The sequence below is a fragment of the Eptatretus burgeri genome, chromosome 8, assembly GCF_056783735.1.
Source record: "Eptatretus burgeri isolate ZD-2024b chromosome 8, Ebu_testis_v1, whole genome shotgun sequence".
In the NCBI taxonomy this organism is placed as follows: domain Eukaryota; kingdom Metazoa; phylum Chordata; class Myxini; order Myxiniformes; family Myxinidae; genus Eptatretus; species Eptatretus burgeri.
Genome location: NC_140968.1, coordinates 70,522,969 through 70,542,177, shown reverse-complemented (window position 1 = coordinate 70,542,177; position 19,209 = coordinate 70,522,969). Strand labels below are relative to the sequence as shown.

Below are 19,209 nucleotides of genomic sequence, written 5' to 3'. Positions count from 1 at the left end.
GTTCACCACCATTTGAGATTGTCCCCAACCCAAAACCATGATCTTTTCTACCCTCGTTAACCCCACCCCTCACCCTACCCAAATCCCTCATCTATCTATAATTCCAGCAATCTGTGTGTGTGCGTGCATGCGTGCGTGCGTGACCGCTTTTTCTCGACAACCACTGGTCCGATCTAATTGAAACTTGCCAGCTATATTGTTGGCGACCTGAGTATGTGCCTTTTCAATGTTTGATATGAATCGGACAAGTGCTTCCCAAGTTATGGCCATTTATTTACCAAACCAATGACAAGACACGTTGCTGCGGCCATTTATTTACCAAACCAATGACAAGATACGTTGCTGCGGCCATTTATTTACCAAACCAATGACAAGACACGTTGCTGCGGCCATTTATTTACCAAACCAATGACAAGACACGTTGCTGCATAGGTGTGGCCAATGGGGAAAGGGTGCCATTTAGTTACCATTGCATAGGTGTGGCAATGGTCAATGGCAGCGAATGTCATGGCAAGCAAAGACAGGGAGGTAAACTTGCTTTTAATTTTGATTTTAATTAACTCTGTGTGTGTAAGTATCACAGCAGTTGTTACTTCAATGCAAGCGATAATTCATGGAATGCATGTGAACATTCCGTACGGGCACGCACTACTTCCGGATATTGATGACTTAGTGGATTCTAATAATTTCTCGATTTCTTGTGCGCATTTATAGATAAACACAATGCCCCAATCCAGTCGTCGTTTACGAGAGAAAAGGAATGGCCTGTGTGGTTGTTTGAAAGTTGTTGTTTTTTTTTTTGGTTTGCACGTACGGGCACGCGAGAGTGAAGGAATGGCCTGTGCGTTTATTTCTGGCTCGCGGTTTGAAAGTTTTTATTTTATTTATTTTGCACGTACGGCCACGCAAGTATGGCCACGCACGTACGGGCACGTACTAGTTGTTCTAAATTTCCACCTTGCCCTCCTGAGTTTCCTTCTGTATCCATCTTGTCCACCCTATGCATCCTCTCCTGCCACACATTCCTCCACACTCCCATTGTTTGTCCAAGCCTGCCTCTATTGGGTGGTCGCAAGATGACCGTTATTCTCAGGTTTTCTGTCTGTCTGTATGTATGTAATGGACAGCTCTGGAGGCCAGAGGAGTCAACCGATTTTGATGGAACTTGACTGGTAGGTTCATACCAGGATCTAGTGTATGCTTTTGAGCACCGTTGCTATGGACGTCACCGTTGCCTAGCAACGGGACTTTGAATTTTTTGAAAAAATCCGAAAAATATTTATATATATATATTTTTTCGAAAATCAAAAATCGGCTTCTGTGCTTTTATGTGCACTATAATCAACCTCTTTGTCAAAAACTTTCAGTCCGATCCGTCAAAAACTGTATGACTAGTATGCAATTATATAGCGACCACCCATGTCGCCTACCGGCTTGTCTTGTATCTTTGGCTCTGCTGTTGGTGTTTCTCCCCTCTCTCGGCTGTTCCTTTTGTCCTATGATGTCCTGATCCATTCAGTGTACTAATACTAGTTCAATACTAGTTCTTACACGAGTCTCGATCCTATATAAAATGAAACTAGCCCGGAGGCGACGATGGTTCACGCCCATTATTGAACAATGCCACGATAGAAACAATTGAGTTAGTGGAAGCTTTTGAGGAAGCCCTACCATAAAAACCTATCTCTTCCATCAAAATTAACCAAATCCAATCGGATTTTTTATATGTTGTACTTATGGACATTATGCACAGCTTCTAGGAAATGAAATTGCGAGAAAAAAAAAATAAAAAGTTCAAGTGGGCGTAGCTCTGCCCACAAGGGGCGTGGGACGCCCCTCATACAAAAAGACACAACTCGACCATGATATCTAGCTTGTGTCCAAGTTTCATCAAGATCGCATCAAACGTCACGGAGCTATGCTCTGGAGAGAGTCACAAACAGACAGACAAGCCGGTAGGCAGACATGAGTAGTCGACAACCCAATAGAACCTGACACGATGGGACCGTTCGATGGGGAATGACCTGAGGATTAAGCACAAGAAAATTCATGATTCAAGCTTCAAGGGTTAATGCTGCAGATTGTTTTATCGTTAAAATACCCCCACATTTAGAGGTTGCTAGGCAACGGAGGGGTCCATAGCAACGGTTCTTTCTCACACACAACTAGAACATACCATGAACCTACCATTCCAGTTTCATGTATATCTGACTCAGTCTCTGAGATATAACGAACTTAGTTTTTTTATTGTTTTCGACCAGGGTTCATTCAAAGTCCATCTTCTCCGACAGTTTTCATAGGATCCGGCTGGAACTTTTTGACAATATGGCTGAATGCACAGTCGCTCGTGGCCCGATTTTTGATTTTCGAAAAAATTATTTTTTTTATGATTTTTCAAAAATTTCAAAGTCCCGTTGCTGGGCAACGGTGTCCATAGCAACGGCTCTCATTTGCACACAACTAGGTCATGGTATGAACCTACCAACAAAGTTTCATCGAAATCGCCATTGTATTAACTGAAATCGCCATTTTAAATACTGATAATTAGGGTAGAACAAATCTCAAAAAAAAAAAAATTTTTTCGACTAGATCGACTACCCAACAGACAGACAGACACAATGAAAATAGTGGTCACTGCTGGCACCCACAAACCAAAAATAAGAAGAAGAGCACATCCAGATTGGAAAATAAATCATGCTCATCATTAAGTTTACTGCAAAATGAATTATAGTTTCCTTTTTTTTCAAGGGTCACCACGATATTTTTAAAATGTCAGTCTAATTCACTTAACCCCTCCTTATTGACAACAGATTCTTTCAAGAAACAGTTGGACACACAGAAGGGTAAAAAGGGTTAGAGGGGGTGGGGAGGAAAAAATTAATACAAGGGTTGATTCAGGCCTGGTTGAGCCGAGTGGGACACCCTCGCCTAGCTTGGATGGGAGAAGTAGGCTACAATTCTCCCACGTAAAGTGTGCCATGAGGTTGTTCTCCGGGTGGTCTTGGCAAACTCAGTGTTGGCCTCCGCAGTCTGCTGGGACCGGTTCCTCCTTGGCCATGGTGCCGGTGGTAGGGGAATGATGGGTGGGTGGAATTGGGAATCCAAAGAACCCCGGCAATGCTCTGGCAGGAACTTCGAGTGAGTGGAGGCAGCACACACTCCTCAAGCCACTGTCACACCTTGACGTTTTAGCCAGCGTATGGCAACGTATCAAAATGTATGTAAAACGCTGGCGTACGCTGAACTATTGATGTTTTTTATTTTTTTTTTTGGGCGTATAATAACGTGTTGGACGTATGCATAACGTATTAGTAACGTACACAGAACGTTTTAATCACAAATAGATAACTTATACCAACGAATGCTGAGTGTGTTGTCGGCGTTCACAACCTATGCCCAACGATAGTCTAACTTATGCATAGCGCGCGGCAGCGTATCGCCGACGATCACGTGGCGTAGGCTATTAATAGGCTGCGGCTCGACGATTCAAATCATAACCGCACTAGACATCGAAGTGTGAAGCCGCTGTCACACCTTGACGTTTTAGCCAGCGTATGCCGACGTATGAAAAATTTGCCGAACCAAGCTGGCACACGTCGAATACATTATGGGTAAGTTTTGTATACGTTAATAGCACGCTGGCATACGTCGTAGTACGCTGGCATAGGCCGAGTACGTCGAGAAATTTTCTGCATGTTGAATACAGGCGATTTCCATTTTTTATTTTGACGTCATAACTTTTTTTCTCGGAGGAATTTTCAAAATTAGAGATGGTTACTGTCTGTGCAAGGTATTTTTACATATGTATGCCAAGTTTCAGGAAGTTTCGATGAAAACTGTAGGCTGTGAAACAAAAAAGTCCACAAGAAGAAGATGAAGAACAACAACGTGAGAAAGACTTAGAGATCCTCCACGATGATCTAAAAACGTTTTTGGAAGAAAGAAATCAACAGTACCCAGACCTCGGTGATCATTGATGGCTCACTGATTTTGCCGGTCTTAATAACGACATGAACCTTGAACTAAAGGGAAATACAAATCTCTGACACTGCTAATTGGATCAGTGAATGCATTGAGAAACAAACTGAAATTGTAGAATGAACAAATCAAGAAGGGAGTTTTCACTCACTTTGTTTGCATACAATGTTGAGGCTCGTGGAATAGCTGGTACATATCATGGATCAAGACGTAACACAATAAAAGGAACAGCAGAAAGAGAGTGGGGAAGCACACCAATAGCAGAGAGGAGGACCAAAATATAGGGAGATTTGAATAAATAAAGGATGTGGGGAAGAATGAGGGCTTTGGGAGGACATGGGGTGAACAAGATGGATGCAGAAGGAAACTCTTGGGAAGGGAAAACTGGAAACTTGGAAAGAGGTGGGCTTGGAGAAGGTTAAAGAAGGTAGAAGAAATGGTTTTGGATGGGGGATGATACAGGATGGTGGTGATCAGCACGGAAAGAGCAGAGGGTGCAAAACCCGAGACGAGGAGGTAGAAGACAGAGACCACCAACTTGTCTTCAATGTGAAAGTGATACTCCCTTAAACTCAACTTCACCATGGGAAATTCCAATGATCTTCAAGGCCTTGGTTTCCATGGCATCAACCTGAGCAGGGAGTGAGGCAGGAGAGCAAGCCGAGAGGGCGAGAGCAGTTCTCGAGAAACCTATGGATGAAGGCCTTGTTGGTGGAAAATAATTCTGGTCTGCCATGGAAGGACTTTGCACAATGGCCTTCAGGGCCAACTTAGAAGTGTGGTTTGCCAAAGAAAGATCATGGCTGATAGTCAGGCCCAAAAGTTTGAGTGACTGAACTTTAAGAGGGTTGTTAAGAAAGGAGATGGGAGGGTTTGCCAGATTGTCCTTTTGTAGTGACACAGTCAGAGTGTAACACTTGTCAGGATTTAAAGACATATTCTAAGTATTTGACAAGCAGAGTCTGCAGAGAGGGAAGAGGCTGCTGTCTACCTATTTCATGGATGAGGGATTTACTTCTGCCTCCTTAAGATTACGTATCGATGTGAATATTAAAGGAAAAAGAAGCATCTGAAATTGGTTGCAGAGAAGGATAATAACTTAAACAAAACTTGATATACCTAACAAATGTAACATATTGTTATGGTCATGCATATTCAACAACCATCACTCAATCGGGTACAGGACAAAAAGACCTCCATGCCCACCGGGTTAATTTGGTGCAAATCATCATCATCTCCGAACACAATGACCGCGATGGGATGGCCGATACGATAGCCAAGCAGAGCTTGTTGACATACCTTGTTGAGGTGCATACATTATAAAGCAAGACCCAATTTTCCCATCTAACGGGTTAATAAACCATTTCTTCCTAAGCACTATACAGCCCACTCCCGATCACCACACAAATTATCATCAAAAGGGATACTTCAATACAGGGAGAACTTAGCTGGAAGAGGAACATCGTGCCCATGGGCCTATCCAAATGGCTGTTAACTGAAGAAGAAACTCCATACAAGGACAGATAAATGGCAGGGAAAGCTCAGTAATGTAGGGAATGGGGGAGGCGGGGCATATATACAGACACTTGTGGGGGGGGGAGATCTTTCTAAACACGTGTTTGACACCCTATTTCACTTATAGGAATCACACCACAGTTATGCTAACATGTCATAAGGAAATAACTATTCCAATAAATCCCCCATTTTATCTCGTATATCAGATGCATAACACTTCCCCCCCTCTCTGAAAGACTTATGCTGCCCCCCCCCCCTCTCTGGAAGACTTGTCCCTGAGTCTGCGGTAACGACAGCTTCAGGTTGGCCATTTATCAACCTACAACTCCCCTCCTCGTGTGACCCACATTCAGTGCATCAATATGGTAATTTCCCCACTAGGCATGGAGAACACTCTCTACCCATTCTCCCATTAAACACAGTAGTTGCACTGAAAGGTGAACACCGACTGTCTGCAATGTGAACGTGATGGCACCGCAGATGTATCAGAAGGAAGAGGGATATTACCATAGAGGGTGGAGTCATCAGCCTGGATGATATACATATACATACATATATGTGTGTGTGTGTGTGTGTGTGTGTGTATGTGTGTGTGTGTGTGTGTGTGTGTGTGTGTGTGTGTGTGTGTGTGTGTGTGTGTGTGTGTGTGTGTGTGTGTGTGTGTGTGTGTGTGTGTGTGTGTGTGTGTGGTGTATCTCCTCCATAACTCAAAAACAATGAAACCTATCGGCCTGAAACTTTGCATGCATACAAAGGGAACTCCAAGGGAGTGCATGAGTGAAAATTGGGTGGTTGGGTTAATTAAAACAGTCCTTTTGAAGATAATTAACGGCCTTATTTAGTTAGAGAGGGAAGTTAAGGGAGAGAAACCCTGTCCAAGGATGGCCCGAGGCTTTTCAGTTAAGAATAGACTCAGGCCCATGAAGACACAGAAGCAAGATGTCATCCTTGGTCAGCCCTCTGTCAGCTTCCTGCGGACTTAATTCGCCAGTTTGTTTGGCCAATTCAAACATGCCTTGATTTGGAAACACGATCTATTCTCACGGACTAATTAAAGTATATAATCGAGATATTATATCTGATTTCAGAATTGTATCTCACGGACTAAATAAGTGTTGAAATCTGGAAATTTCAACAAATTAGTGATTTTTCTAACCAAGTGTATTTATTTAAGCAAAGCAGTAAGCTTAATTTTTTTTTTCTACTGTTCAGACGATTATATTGAGTGAAGAAAATATTCAGGAATGTGCAGAAAGTGTAACTTAATTGAGCACAATGCCATGCTCTATAACCTGCTTTTGCAATCCATGATGGTACAGTCCACAGGGGTCCTTTTTTCAGCAATTATGTACGCAGTTTGCTTTTTACTATTTTGTGAAATCTGCTTTCAAGACAAAATATTAATATAAATATACTCATAGTTGCAAGATATTAATTGTTGGCAGTTGCTGAAAACGAAGAGGTACATAGACAGCACACATGGACAGGGTACAAATGGGTTCAAATGAGTCTCTGTGGGGGTGTGTGTGTGTGTGTGTGTGTGTGTGTGTGTGTGTGTGTGTGTGTGTGTGTGTGTGTGTGTGTGTGTGTGTGTGTGTGTGTGTGTGTGTGTGTGTGTGTGTGTGTGTGTGTGTGTGTGTGTGTGTGTGCCTGCATGCCTGCATGTGCCTGCATGCTTGGTTACGTGTTGCAGTGCATGAGTATCACAGGTGTGCGATCTGAACTCGAACTTGCACCCGGGCCTGTGGTGCTTGGTGCTGTGGAGGAGATTATGGAGCCATCTCATGAACCATGTGCTTCTGCACATGTGAAGCAGACATTCTGCAGCACTGAAGCTACGTGGGGAGCAAACGCAAGTCAAGAACCCCTTCCCTCCCCCCTCCCACAAGTCCCCCAACCAAAGGCAAGTCCCAAACCCCATCCCAACTCCCCTACCCCCCCCCGTTCCTCTCTCCCTCACACTCCTCACTCCCACCCCCTGGGAGTGTACAGTGATATTTGGTGAGGCGTTGCTCTCCCCACCCCCACCCCTTCCTTGCTCTTTCCCTCCTTCCTCACTCTCTCCTTGTTCAACCTTCCCTCTCTCCCCTCCCCCCCACCCATTCCATCCTCTCTCCCTTCCCTGCGTCCTCTCTCCCTCCCCTCCATCCCCTCTCCCTCCCCTCCATCCCTTCTCCGTCCTCTCTCCTTCCCCTCCATCCTCCCACTCCCCTCTCCCTCCTCTCTGTCTGTCTCTGTCTCTCCTTCCTCCTCTCCCTTCCTCTTTCTCCCCTTAATGTTCCTGTCATCAAAATGATGGGCTGTATTTGCTAGTACATAATAAGGAAAGCGGAATGAGATGTTTAGAGCAGAGATATAATTAGCACACCCACTATCTGGGGTCTTTGGTAGTAGGCTAGACATTCACAGGGATGCAAATTCTAAAATACACCACAACAAGATACAGTAATACACAGAAAATTGGATGAAAATACAACCAACAACTCAGAGATTAAACAATCACATAAAAGCAAGACGAAACAGCTTTGAAAATTTGCACGGAGGCACGCACGAGCAAACATCCAAGTGTTTAGACGCAGAACTTGAAGTCTGAGTCATAATAAAATAACTCGTAATACAATATGCCATAATAAAATAAAATGACTCGTAATACAATACAATATGCCATAATACAATAAAATGACTCATAATACAATATGCCATAATAAAATAAAATGACTCGTAATACAATATGCCATAATACAATATGCCATAATAAAATAAAATGACTCGTAATACAATATGCCATAATAAAATAAAATGACTCGTAATACAATATGCCATAATACAATATGCCATAATACAATAAAATGACTCATAATACAATATGCCATAATAAAATAAAATGACTCGTAATACAATATGCCATAATACAATATGCCATAATACAATAAAATGACTAATAATACAATATGCCATAATAAAATAAAATGACTCGTAATACAATATGCCATAATAAAATAAAATGACTCGTAATACAATATGCCATAATAAAATAAAATGACTCATAATACAATACAATATGCCATAATACAATAAAATGACTCGTAATACAATATGCCATAATACAATAAAATGACTCGTAATACAATATGCCATAATAAAATAAAATGACTCGTAATACAATATGCCATAATAAAATGACTCATAATACACTATGCCATCAGAAAATAAAATGACTAATAACAATAATAAAATGTAATTTTTTTATTGTAATTATACAATAATCGAATTGTAATTATCAAGGCTAATTGTAACGCAGCTGTATTTATAATGTCATTGTAATTATAAATAATAAAAGTAAAATAAAACTATACAATAATAGAATGTAATTTTTTTTTAATAAAAAATAGAATATCTATATTCAGTACTGGCGGGATGTACTTCCACATTATCTCATGTCGTAATTATAAAATGATCGAATTGTAATTATCAAGGCTAATTGTAATGCAGTTGTATTTATCATGTCATTGTAATTATAAATAATAAAAGTAAAATAAAACTATACAGTAATAAAATGTAATTTTTTTGATTGTAATTATAAAATAATCGAATTGTAATTATCAAGGCTAATTGTAATGCAGTTGTATTTATACTGTCATTGTAATTATAAATAATAAAAGTAAAATAAAACTATACAATAATAAAATGTAATTTTTTTAAATAAAAAATAGAATATCTATATTCAGTACTAGCGTGGCGTACTTCCACATTTGTCATGTCGCTCACCTGCATTTGATTTTTGTATTTATTTATTTTCATTTTTTTCAAATATATTTATATTTTCACTTACAGATGCTTTCCGACAATTCCGTGTTGTTTTTTGTCTGGTGTACCGGCTTCGATGTCTGTCGGCATGCAAAATTTCAGCTTTCTACCTCACCCGGAAGGGACCGATCTTTCACAGCAGTCAGTGAGTCAGTCAGTAAATCAGTGGTTATAAAGAGCTTCATATATTAGATATAACAGGCTAATGCTGTCCGTTTATCTGTCTGTGTCCCACCCTGAAACACAGAAACGCTCCTCAGAGAGAAAAAAAAAAACATTACGTAAAAGTTGCTTAAAATGAATTCAAACCAATGGGAAAATTAAAAAAAAATTCGAATAAGACCAAAAAATAATTGAACCTGGGTGGTGTATAGGAAACAGACCGCTACCTTAATCACCTCCAAAAAAAAAGAAAAGAAATACACTATGTAGAAATATATAGCTGTGAAGACATCTTACAAAAATTTGCAATTTGGTGTCTGTTTATCTGTCTGATTGACTGTTTTTTTTGACCATAATACATTCAGTTATTATTTATCCAATCGCAACCAAACTTAACAGGGGGACTAAGGGACATAAGCAGGGCTGGATTTAGGCATGGGCAAGCTGGGCAGTTGCCCAGGGGCCTCCACAACCAGGGGGCCTCCACATATTTCATGAAAAAAATTGCAAGGAAAAATATATTTGTGAGTGTCTGAATGGTAGTTCGTGGAACAGATATGAGATATTCATCTATAACAGATATAAGATATTCATCTATCTCATTCTCTATTTTATATAGAAGTTCAGATTCTTTGTTCTTGAAAAATATACTTTATGGGTGACTGTAAATATGTCTCGTCACCTTTTTAGTATTCTAAGGTAGGGTGGGCCTCCACTACTGAAGGCTGCCCAGGGACCACCACATGTCTAAATCCAGCCTTGGACATAAGACTGAGGTTGTAGCGATTTAACTTGCTCCCCACCCCAAGGGGGATTTGCACCTTGGGTGAAGTCCGCATTGAGAGATGTAATAGGTTATCATGGCGTTTCATGGGGCACACCTTCCGGATGTAAAATTTATTGTAACCACAAACAATTGAGTCAATTCTGTCCAACGTGCAATGACATTTTTAAACAGTCACTGCTGAACGGGAAGAAGTTTGGAGGAAACTCGACGTGCTTTAAGTCATTCTATACTTATCGCGTCTCCCTCAGATGAATGGATGAGAGTCATCTCGACTTGCTCGGCCTCTAGGTAATGGGCAATGATCTTTAACTAACGAAGCTGCTTGTATGAGTCTATACACATGAATGATGAATCCCAATGCCTGTCCGACTTTTCTTGCCATCATATTATACGTGGACAGTATATAGATTGTTCATAACATATCTTGGGGCCTCTCCCGGCCATGGTTTCAAGTGTGATGTGTGATATCGCCACCGACTCCCTTACGGTCCAATTGTGACATTTATTTGATGCATAACCATATTCCTAAGGTTTGTTACCATTTTGATACTCGCCAGAGGGAAATTTGGAGAAAATTCAATGTACTTGCATGTGGGCGGTGTAACGGCTAACAGTCGCTGGTCGACACACCTATGAGATAAGAACCAGTTGTCCAGTTCCATCAAGTCGTGGCCGATTTCTGGTGGTATTCATTATCAGATGTCTCCAAACCTCCCCATCCTGCACTGCTTTCCGAATCCCTGGCAGAGACAGCTTGGTTGCAGCCTTTCCCCCATCCATTAGGGGTGTGTTCCATTACCCTTCAGCTTGCTTTCGCTTGCCAAGCCAGCCATTCCTTATCAACTGTTTCATTGGAGTGCTTGCTTGAGTGCTTAAAATCAAGCAAGCCACTTGGCGAGCGCTCTACAAGCTGATTGATAATGGAACACCGAACCACACACATTCTGAACATGTCAATCTTCTCAGTTGACAAGATTTTAATCTTTTTGAGGCTTAAATAAAGACCAGCTTTTTCACTTTCCTTCTTCACTGTCTGCAGAAGTTTCATCAACTTCTCTTTACTTTCTGCCAACAGAGTGGTTTCACCAGCATATATACCTTAGGTTGTTGATACTTCTTTCTCCAATCTCAACTCCAGCATGCATCTATGTCATCCAAGTTGTATTTTTCATCAAAATTGTTATAACCACAAATTAATCGGTCAATTCCATCCAGTGATGAAGGCACAATGATAATAATATTAAAACAAGGGCTGGCAGGATGACCTACAGATATGCACACTTTCCTCGAAGCGGTCTCGCCTAGGTTTGAATCCCGACCCAACTGTCATCCCAGTTTCATCCCGTCACTTGGTGTTTCGTAGGCAGGGTGATTCATCTTGGTGTGTGCTGTTCCTCAAGTGGATGTTAAATTGGCATCCCATCTGCCAGCATTAGTTGGTGGAATTTAAAGATCCCATGGTGTCTTTCACGAAGAGTAGGTGAGCTATTGGCGGCACCCTAAATATAGTACAAATTCCTACCTCAACCTTAGTCAAACATCAGGAATGCCAGCTGGGTCGTGAAAGACTTGGGTCAAGCTTCCCCAAAGCCAACCCCACTATAACGTGGGAATAATTTTGGCAGTTAAACAAAAGGATATTAACAAACTGCCGTCCACATGGTGCACACGTACACGTGATCCCCTCTCCCCCCCCCCCGACCCCCCACTTCACACCCCCAATCGCTCCCATTGGGAGTGGGTTTTTCTGTAATATAAAACCCATTTTTGAGCTCTTTCAACCAGCACAAGAATAAAAGGCTTCCTTTTTTTATATTGTGGTATTTTTCACCACAGGCTTAAGCTAGTTCTAAAGATATAATGAGTCATAATACAATGACTCATAATAACACAAGTCATAATAAAACACCTCTTGACATAACAGAAGTGGAGGGAATAAATGGATGGCTTCTTTGCTTGTGTTGTATCTATAAGTTGACTTTTCCTCAATACTTTGAGCCAAATACACTTAAACCCATTCTTCTGATGATTATGTATGGTATGAGGACAACGCTCCATCCATACCTAAGTGATTATTGAAGAAAGGAACATAATCAGGGCATGTCAGGTTCACAGTTGTGCCAAAAGCGGTTGGCTCCCAGCATGCCAGCTTGTCCCAAAGGATTGCACAACCTGGAAGAAAGCCGTGAATCTCATGACGTCACTGTTTGGAATCTTTCCAAGAAGTAAATAACAGAAATATTCAATCATTTGCATTCAAATTCCACAGAAAAAACAGCCACATTGTGGTGCATCTTTCACTATACGGTACACAAAACACCACTTTGATGCAGCATTCACAGTATCACTAGCCCTTCACCTTACTAACCCGATATGTTATGAGTATGAGGCGTGCTTCGACAATCTTCCTCTTTTTTCTTTACGTTCAAGAAGAATAAGCATTCAGAGTTCAAGATGTCCATCTTCACCCTGGGTACGTTGGTCACGAATGTGAAGAACCACTATTTAGACTCGCAGAGAACAGCTTCTGAAATCCAACATCAGGAAATACATTTTTAAAAAGTTTTGATGAAAGGTCACCAAAAGTTTCTCACCTTTTTATTCTAAGAAAAGAAGATATTCACGGTTCAAGGCCGAAAAGGTGCTTTGAGATAAATCGGTGTGGGAAGAGGAAGTTCTGGTGGTTTTATAATGCAGAGAAATCTTACCAGACATATCCAGGAAACTTTTCAGACTTGTGGGAAAATCATAGGAGGAAGTGTAGAAGCTAATCAAAAAAATTATAATAATTATAAAACTTGTATCCGGATTCGGAACCACCAAATCAAAATAGTCACCAAAATCAAATCAATTCTTCCTTGTCACACACCCAACCTATCCACCAAGTTTGGTTTGACTCCATCGATAACTTTTTGAGATATCGTGCTATATATCATTTTTGGCCCCATCTCTCAATGGTGAAGAATCACTCAAAAAAATTCCAGTGTGTCGATCCGGAACTTCACCAAAATTTCATCGATTCCTCTTTGTCACACACCGAAGCTCTCCACCAAATTTTGTCTGAATTCACCAAAACATTTCGAAATATCATGCTATATATCGTTTTTGGCCCCATCTCTCAATGGTGAAGAATCACTTTAAAAATTAAAAAAATTCTCGTGTCGGATTTGGATTCCGATTTTAACCAAAATCATATCAATTGGTCCTCCTTGTCACACCCAACCTATCCACCAAATTTCGTCTGAATCCCTCCATAACTTTTTGAGACCGTGCTCACAAATAAACAAACAAGAAAAGGACTTTGTGCAGGGCACGATACTTGCAAAATCCATAAAACAAATTTAACCTCAAAAATAATTGATGGTTGAATTCATTGACCAAATTTTACAACTCCTCTTCAAATCTCAAGTGAATCAGATGAAAATTGATAATTTTAGAAATGCAGCCTATGTTGACTTTTGGCCGATGTTGACCTCAAAAACAATTGGTGGTTGAATTCATTGACCTAATATGCAAATCCTCTTCAAATTTCCAGTCAATGGGATGAAAATTGAGGATTTTAGAAATACCACCTTAGTTATTGACTTTGGGCCTATATTGACCTTTTGGTCCATGTTGACCTCAAAAAGAATTGGTAGTTGAATTCAATAAGCTGATGTGAAAATCATGTTCAAATTTCTAGTCAATCGGATGAAAATTGAGTATTTTATAAACCTCACCGGAGTTGACCTTTGGCCTATGTTGACCTTTTGGTCGATGTTGACCTCAATAATAATTGGCGAGTTGAATTCAGTGACCTGGAATATTAATTCACTTCAAATTGCAAGTCAATTGGATGAAAATTGAGGATTTTGATAAATTTGACAAATTTGGTGACATTTTGATCTCAAAAACAATAGGCTTCTTGCTTATGACAAACTCTACCATGTGGTGAAGTTTCGTGAAGATCGGTTTAAAATTGTGACCTCTTGGCGATTGACAAACAAACAGACAAATGAAAAATCGTGCTAAGCACGACACTTGGCGAATTAGTTGACCTTTCCGTGTGGTGGTCCAAGCTGTAATGTCATGGAATGTGTGGTGTTTATTTGTTCGTACATTAATAAAATGACGTGATGTCACAAATGACAATTATCAGGCGCGCGTTGTCATGGTAACGGCAGCAGATTAAAAATTTCCACAACTCATTTAAAGCCACCATGTGACATTCAACAACTTATCATCGGTGCTTGTTGCCTTCATTCTGATCGTAGAAAATATTTGAAAATACCTCGGAACATTGCTTTTCAACCATCTTTATGATCCCGTTATCAGGTTTGAAATATGTTGTTAAACAAAAATATGTATTTTATATGTGTGTTTTTCATGTTTTGGGTGACCCTGACCTTGACCTTGGGTCAATTTCGATCAAACTTTGTACACATGTTAATATTACATGCATAAATAGACACTATAAGTTTCAATACAATAAGTGCAAAACTGTTTGAGAAATAGCCATGTGTAATTCACAAAATTACCCATTGGTTTATAATGGGCGATAATATAAAGTGATGCAGAATCCAGATCCTGATATTGAACATCACCAAAAGTCCTTTTGCACTGTGGATTTATATCAGCTGTTAAAATTTCATCCAAATCGGTTAAGAATTGTGACCTGTAGAACGAATTGAATTTTTTTTTAAATATCACGCCAATAGCTAAAAACTTTGACGTCATACGCTTGTGAAAACTGCATAATTTGTACTAACATGCATTTTAAAACACTTAGATATTCCATTGAAGTTTGTTTTGGTGTCAACAGGAAGTCGCTACGACTTCTGTTTACTGAGTTATGTTCAAAAGCTTGTTTTCACCTTTTTTTGACGTAACGTTGTGACGTTAAGTGCGATTATGACGTGATTTGATCCCAGACTATTTCAGCAAGATTGGCTATCACGTGTTAAAATTTGAGAACGATTGCTTCAGTAGTTTCGGCTGCACACAAGCGTAAATATATTTTTTAAATGACGTCAATAGGCAAAACTTTGATGTCAGACGCTTCCAAAAACGATGCGTAATTTGTAATAAGATGCATTTAGTAATCATTTAGATATTTGAATGAAGTTTAATTTGGCGTCAACCGGATGTCGCTACGACTTCAGGTCACCGAGTTATGTCCAAAAATGTGTTTTCACGTTGTGTGACGTCACGTCGTGACGTTTAGTCTGATTAAGACGGGGTTTGGACGCGGACCGTCTCAGGTGGATTGCCTATCAGGTGTAAAAAAATTAAGAACGACTGGTCCAGCCGTTTGGGCTGTAGACGACCGGACAAACAAACAAACAAACCAACAAACGGAACAGACCAACATACTTGACAAAATGGAAGATTTCGCCAAGTAATAATAAGAAAAGACGTTGTGCAGAGCACGGTACTTGCAAAACCCAAAAAACAAATTTGATTTCAACAATAATTGGTGGTTGAATTCACTGACCAAATATGCAATTCCTCTTCAAATTTCAAGTTAATCGGATGAAAATTGACAATTTTAGAAATTTGGCCGATGTGGACCTCAAAAATAATTGCTGGTTGAATTCAGTGACCTGAATGCAAATCCTTTTCAAAATGTAAGTCAATGGGATGAAAATTGAGGATTTTAGAAATCTCACCAAAGTTGATGATCTGTGTCCTATGTTGACCTTATGGCCAATGTTGACCTCAAAAATAATTGGTGGTTGAATTCAGTAAGTTGATCTGAAAATTCTGTTCAAAATACTAATCAACCGGATGAAAATTGAGCATTTCAGAAATTTGATAAATTTGTTGACATTTGGCTTATGTTGACCTTTTGACTGCAAAACAACAGGCTTCCTGTTTATGACAAACTCTACCATGTGGTGAAGTTTCGTGAAGATTGATTTAAAATTGTGATCTGTAGGCGAGTCGATTGACAGACAGACAGATCATCATCATCATCATCATCTTACAGCGTTTCCATGCGTGCATGTGTAAGCTGTGGTTCACCTTATGGCTGCTTTCCAGACAGACAGAATAATGTCTTTTCATTATTCTGTCTGACAGACAGACAGAATAATGAAAAGTCACTCAGAGTGACAATTGGCGAAACGGAACAGCACTCGGTGGAGCACATTCCTCCGCAAGACTAAACAGCTTAAAATTTGTATCCCACTGATAGGTCGGATCTGAATCAGGACCTGAACCAAAATTAAACGTTGCTGTCGTTGGCCGGTCATCTACATGCGCAAAAAAATTCAGAACGATTGATTGAAAACTATGGCAAAAAATCATGTGACAAACAGACGGGCCAACAGACAAACAAATGCGACAGACCAACATACTTGGCCAAAAAAAGAAGAAATTCGAAAAGTAACAAAATCGACTGACCAATATACTTGAAAAATCTTCGATTTTGCCAGTAACAAAAACAGACAGACAAAAACAGGCGTGAAAACATAACCTCCGTCCACCTTCGGTGGCAGAGGTAAAGATTATTACCCTTACATGAGAGATGAGCATGCCCTGGACAACAAAACAAAAGATGTTTTTGGTGGAAACCGACTTCTGAACACAGGAAATTAAGGAAACTCAAAAAAAGGTCAAAACAAATTTCAGCTGCAGAGATGCCACATCTAAGCAAACAAAACATACATGGATTATGAAGTTCAGGAAGGAGGGGACTGTGCTGAACCTTGATTCAAAATCCCCCAAACTGGCAGTGCCATTGAACCTGCATGATCATGTATTACTCTGTAATGGTTGAAGTTACATTTATGGAATTTCTCTCGTAGTTTTGTAGTATCATTATCTGTAGTATTATTATTTTTTAAATAAAATTAAAGTTTCAACAACACTTTTCGTGAGTCAACGTTATTTTTTGACCAATCTGTACCATAAGTGGACAAGAATGCCAGATTAACTTTTTAAGGTTTAATAATAATAATAACCCAGTTATTGCAGGAATTTGGCCAGGGTGCTGACACCGTGGGATGTTCAATGTCTACCAACCAATGCCAGCAGATGAGATCCCGGCTTTAGGTTTCACCTGATCCAGAATGCGTACTCGTTGAAGCCACCTCTCCTTGCTTGCGAAGCACCTATCCAACAGATTATAGTCGGATCAGGATCCAACCCAGACAAGATAGCTCAACGGCGAGTACTCCGAGCTATCCTGTCTTGCTGGTGCAGCGTGTAGAGAAATGGTTCCTGTATATAACATGGATATATAAACACAACAGGAGATCCAATCGAGATATATACACACACACACACACACACTCACACACACACACACACACACACACACACACACACACACACACACACACACACACACACACACACACACACACACACACACACACACACACACACACACACACACACACACACACACACACACACACACACACACACACATACACATACACATACACATACACATACACATACACATACACATACACATACACATACACATACACATACACAGGATATGGGTGCAAATTTTAACTTTTAACAAGAAATGGACTCCATCTTCATTCAAAACGAAACGGACTGACAGTTTACCATATCATGCTGCTCACTGGAACCCGGGGATGCATCTCCCAACAATGTACTGTTCCTTCTTTTGAAAACCTCAGTTCTTTGTTTGCAAATCTCTTCGCACACTTCATCACCCAAGATCACCTTGAAAATTTGAGCAACCACCTCCTCTGAGCCGTCCACAAGGCACGATAACATTGGTCTTCAGGGTGTCACAAAGCGAAATGGTGATGACGCGTGTCACACAATCAACAAGGAAAATGAAAAACTAAAAGAGGAACTTTTAACTGTGTGTATCTGGGTTTTTGTACTTGAGGTATATGTTGTGTGGGTGTGGTCACCTATCTGTGCTGAACATTGCATCACGAGCCGTGGACAAGAGAAGACACAAACTTTCCGTTGTGAAGTGAAGATCCATCAGGTTCTGACACCGCTGGCTATCTACACTCCACAGCCCATGGCGAGACCCCGAGTATGATGCTGGGACGATTAAAGCTTTGGTTTAAAATATTCTCATGAGCAGCAATGAGCACACTGAAAGCGTGCAGTGACTGACCGTCACCATTTCTTGACTGATTCAATATCGGCAGAAGTGGCTGTAAGATTGAGTCTAAGATCTCGCTTGCTCAACCAGTGAAAATGGAACATCAATAATATAGTTTAGAGAGGAGTCACGTTTATCGGAACTCCACCAGTGTGAGATTCAACCGCAGGAAGCCTCGGCTGCTGTCATATGGACCAACTGCCTCCCACCCATGGATTTTCTGACATATATATACCTCTCCTCTCCTCTCCTCTCCTCTCCTCTCCTCTCCTCTCCTCTCCTCTCCTCTCCTCTCCTCTCCTCTCCTCTCCTCTCCTCTCCTCTCCTCTCCTCCTCTCTCCCCTCTCCTCTCCTCTCCTCTCCTCTCCTCTCCCTCTCCTCTCCTCTCCTCTCCTCTCCTCTCCTCTCCTCTCCTCTCCTCCCCTCTCCTCTCCTCTCCTCTCCTCTCCCTCTCCTCCCGTCTCCTCTCCTCCCGTCTCCTCTCCTCCCGTCTCCTCTCCTCCCGTCTCCTCTCCCCTCTCCTCTCCTCTCCACTCTCCTCTCCTCCCGTCTCCTCTCCTCCCGTCTCCACTCTCCTCTCCTCTCCTCTCCTCTCCTCTCCTCTCCTCTCCTCTCCTCTCCTCTCCTCTCCTCTCCTCTCCTCTCCTCTCCTCTCCTCTCCTCTCCTCTCCTCTTCTCTTCTCTTCTCTTCTCTTCTCTCTCTTCCTTATGCACGGCCGCATATTTTAAGTTGAAAACTCCAAACTTGGAGTACAAATGCAACTCTGTGTGGTGGGTAACAAAGACTATGTGAACACGGCCTCACGGTGGGGTGTGGGAACAGGAGGGCTTAAATTCTCATTCTCTATGTAAATGTGTACCATGTAGCACCACC

The 19,209-nt window shown here is 40.9% G+C and overlaps 1 protein-coding gene across 2 annotated transcripts in view; it reads right to left on the bottom strand.

Annotated features, from left to right (window-relative positions):
* Window positions 1-18,046, bottom strand: part of LOC147022002 (vasoactive intestinal polypeptide receptor 2-like) — a 75,262-nt gene extending 57,216 nt beyond the window's left edge. For both annotated transcript variants that reach the window (XM_085892531.1, XM_085892532.1), the window contains exons 1-4: window positions 17,816-18,046; window positions 17,292-17,452; window positions 12,618-12,776; window positions 12,314-12,421 (exon numbers count right to left, since the gene is read on the bottom strand). In XM_085892531.1, the coding sequence (XP_085748657.1) occupies window positions 12,314-12,421; window positions 12,618-12,711 (202 nt within the window). In that variant the 5' untranslated portion in view covers window positions 12,712-12,776; window positions 17,292-17,452; window positions 17,816-18,046. The remainder of the gene's footprint in view (window positions 1-12,313; window positions 12,422-12,617; window positions 12,777-17,291; window positions 17,453-17,815) is intronic.
* Window positions 18,047-19,209: the final 1,163 nt, after the last annotated feature.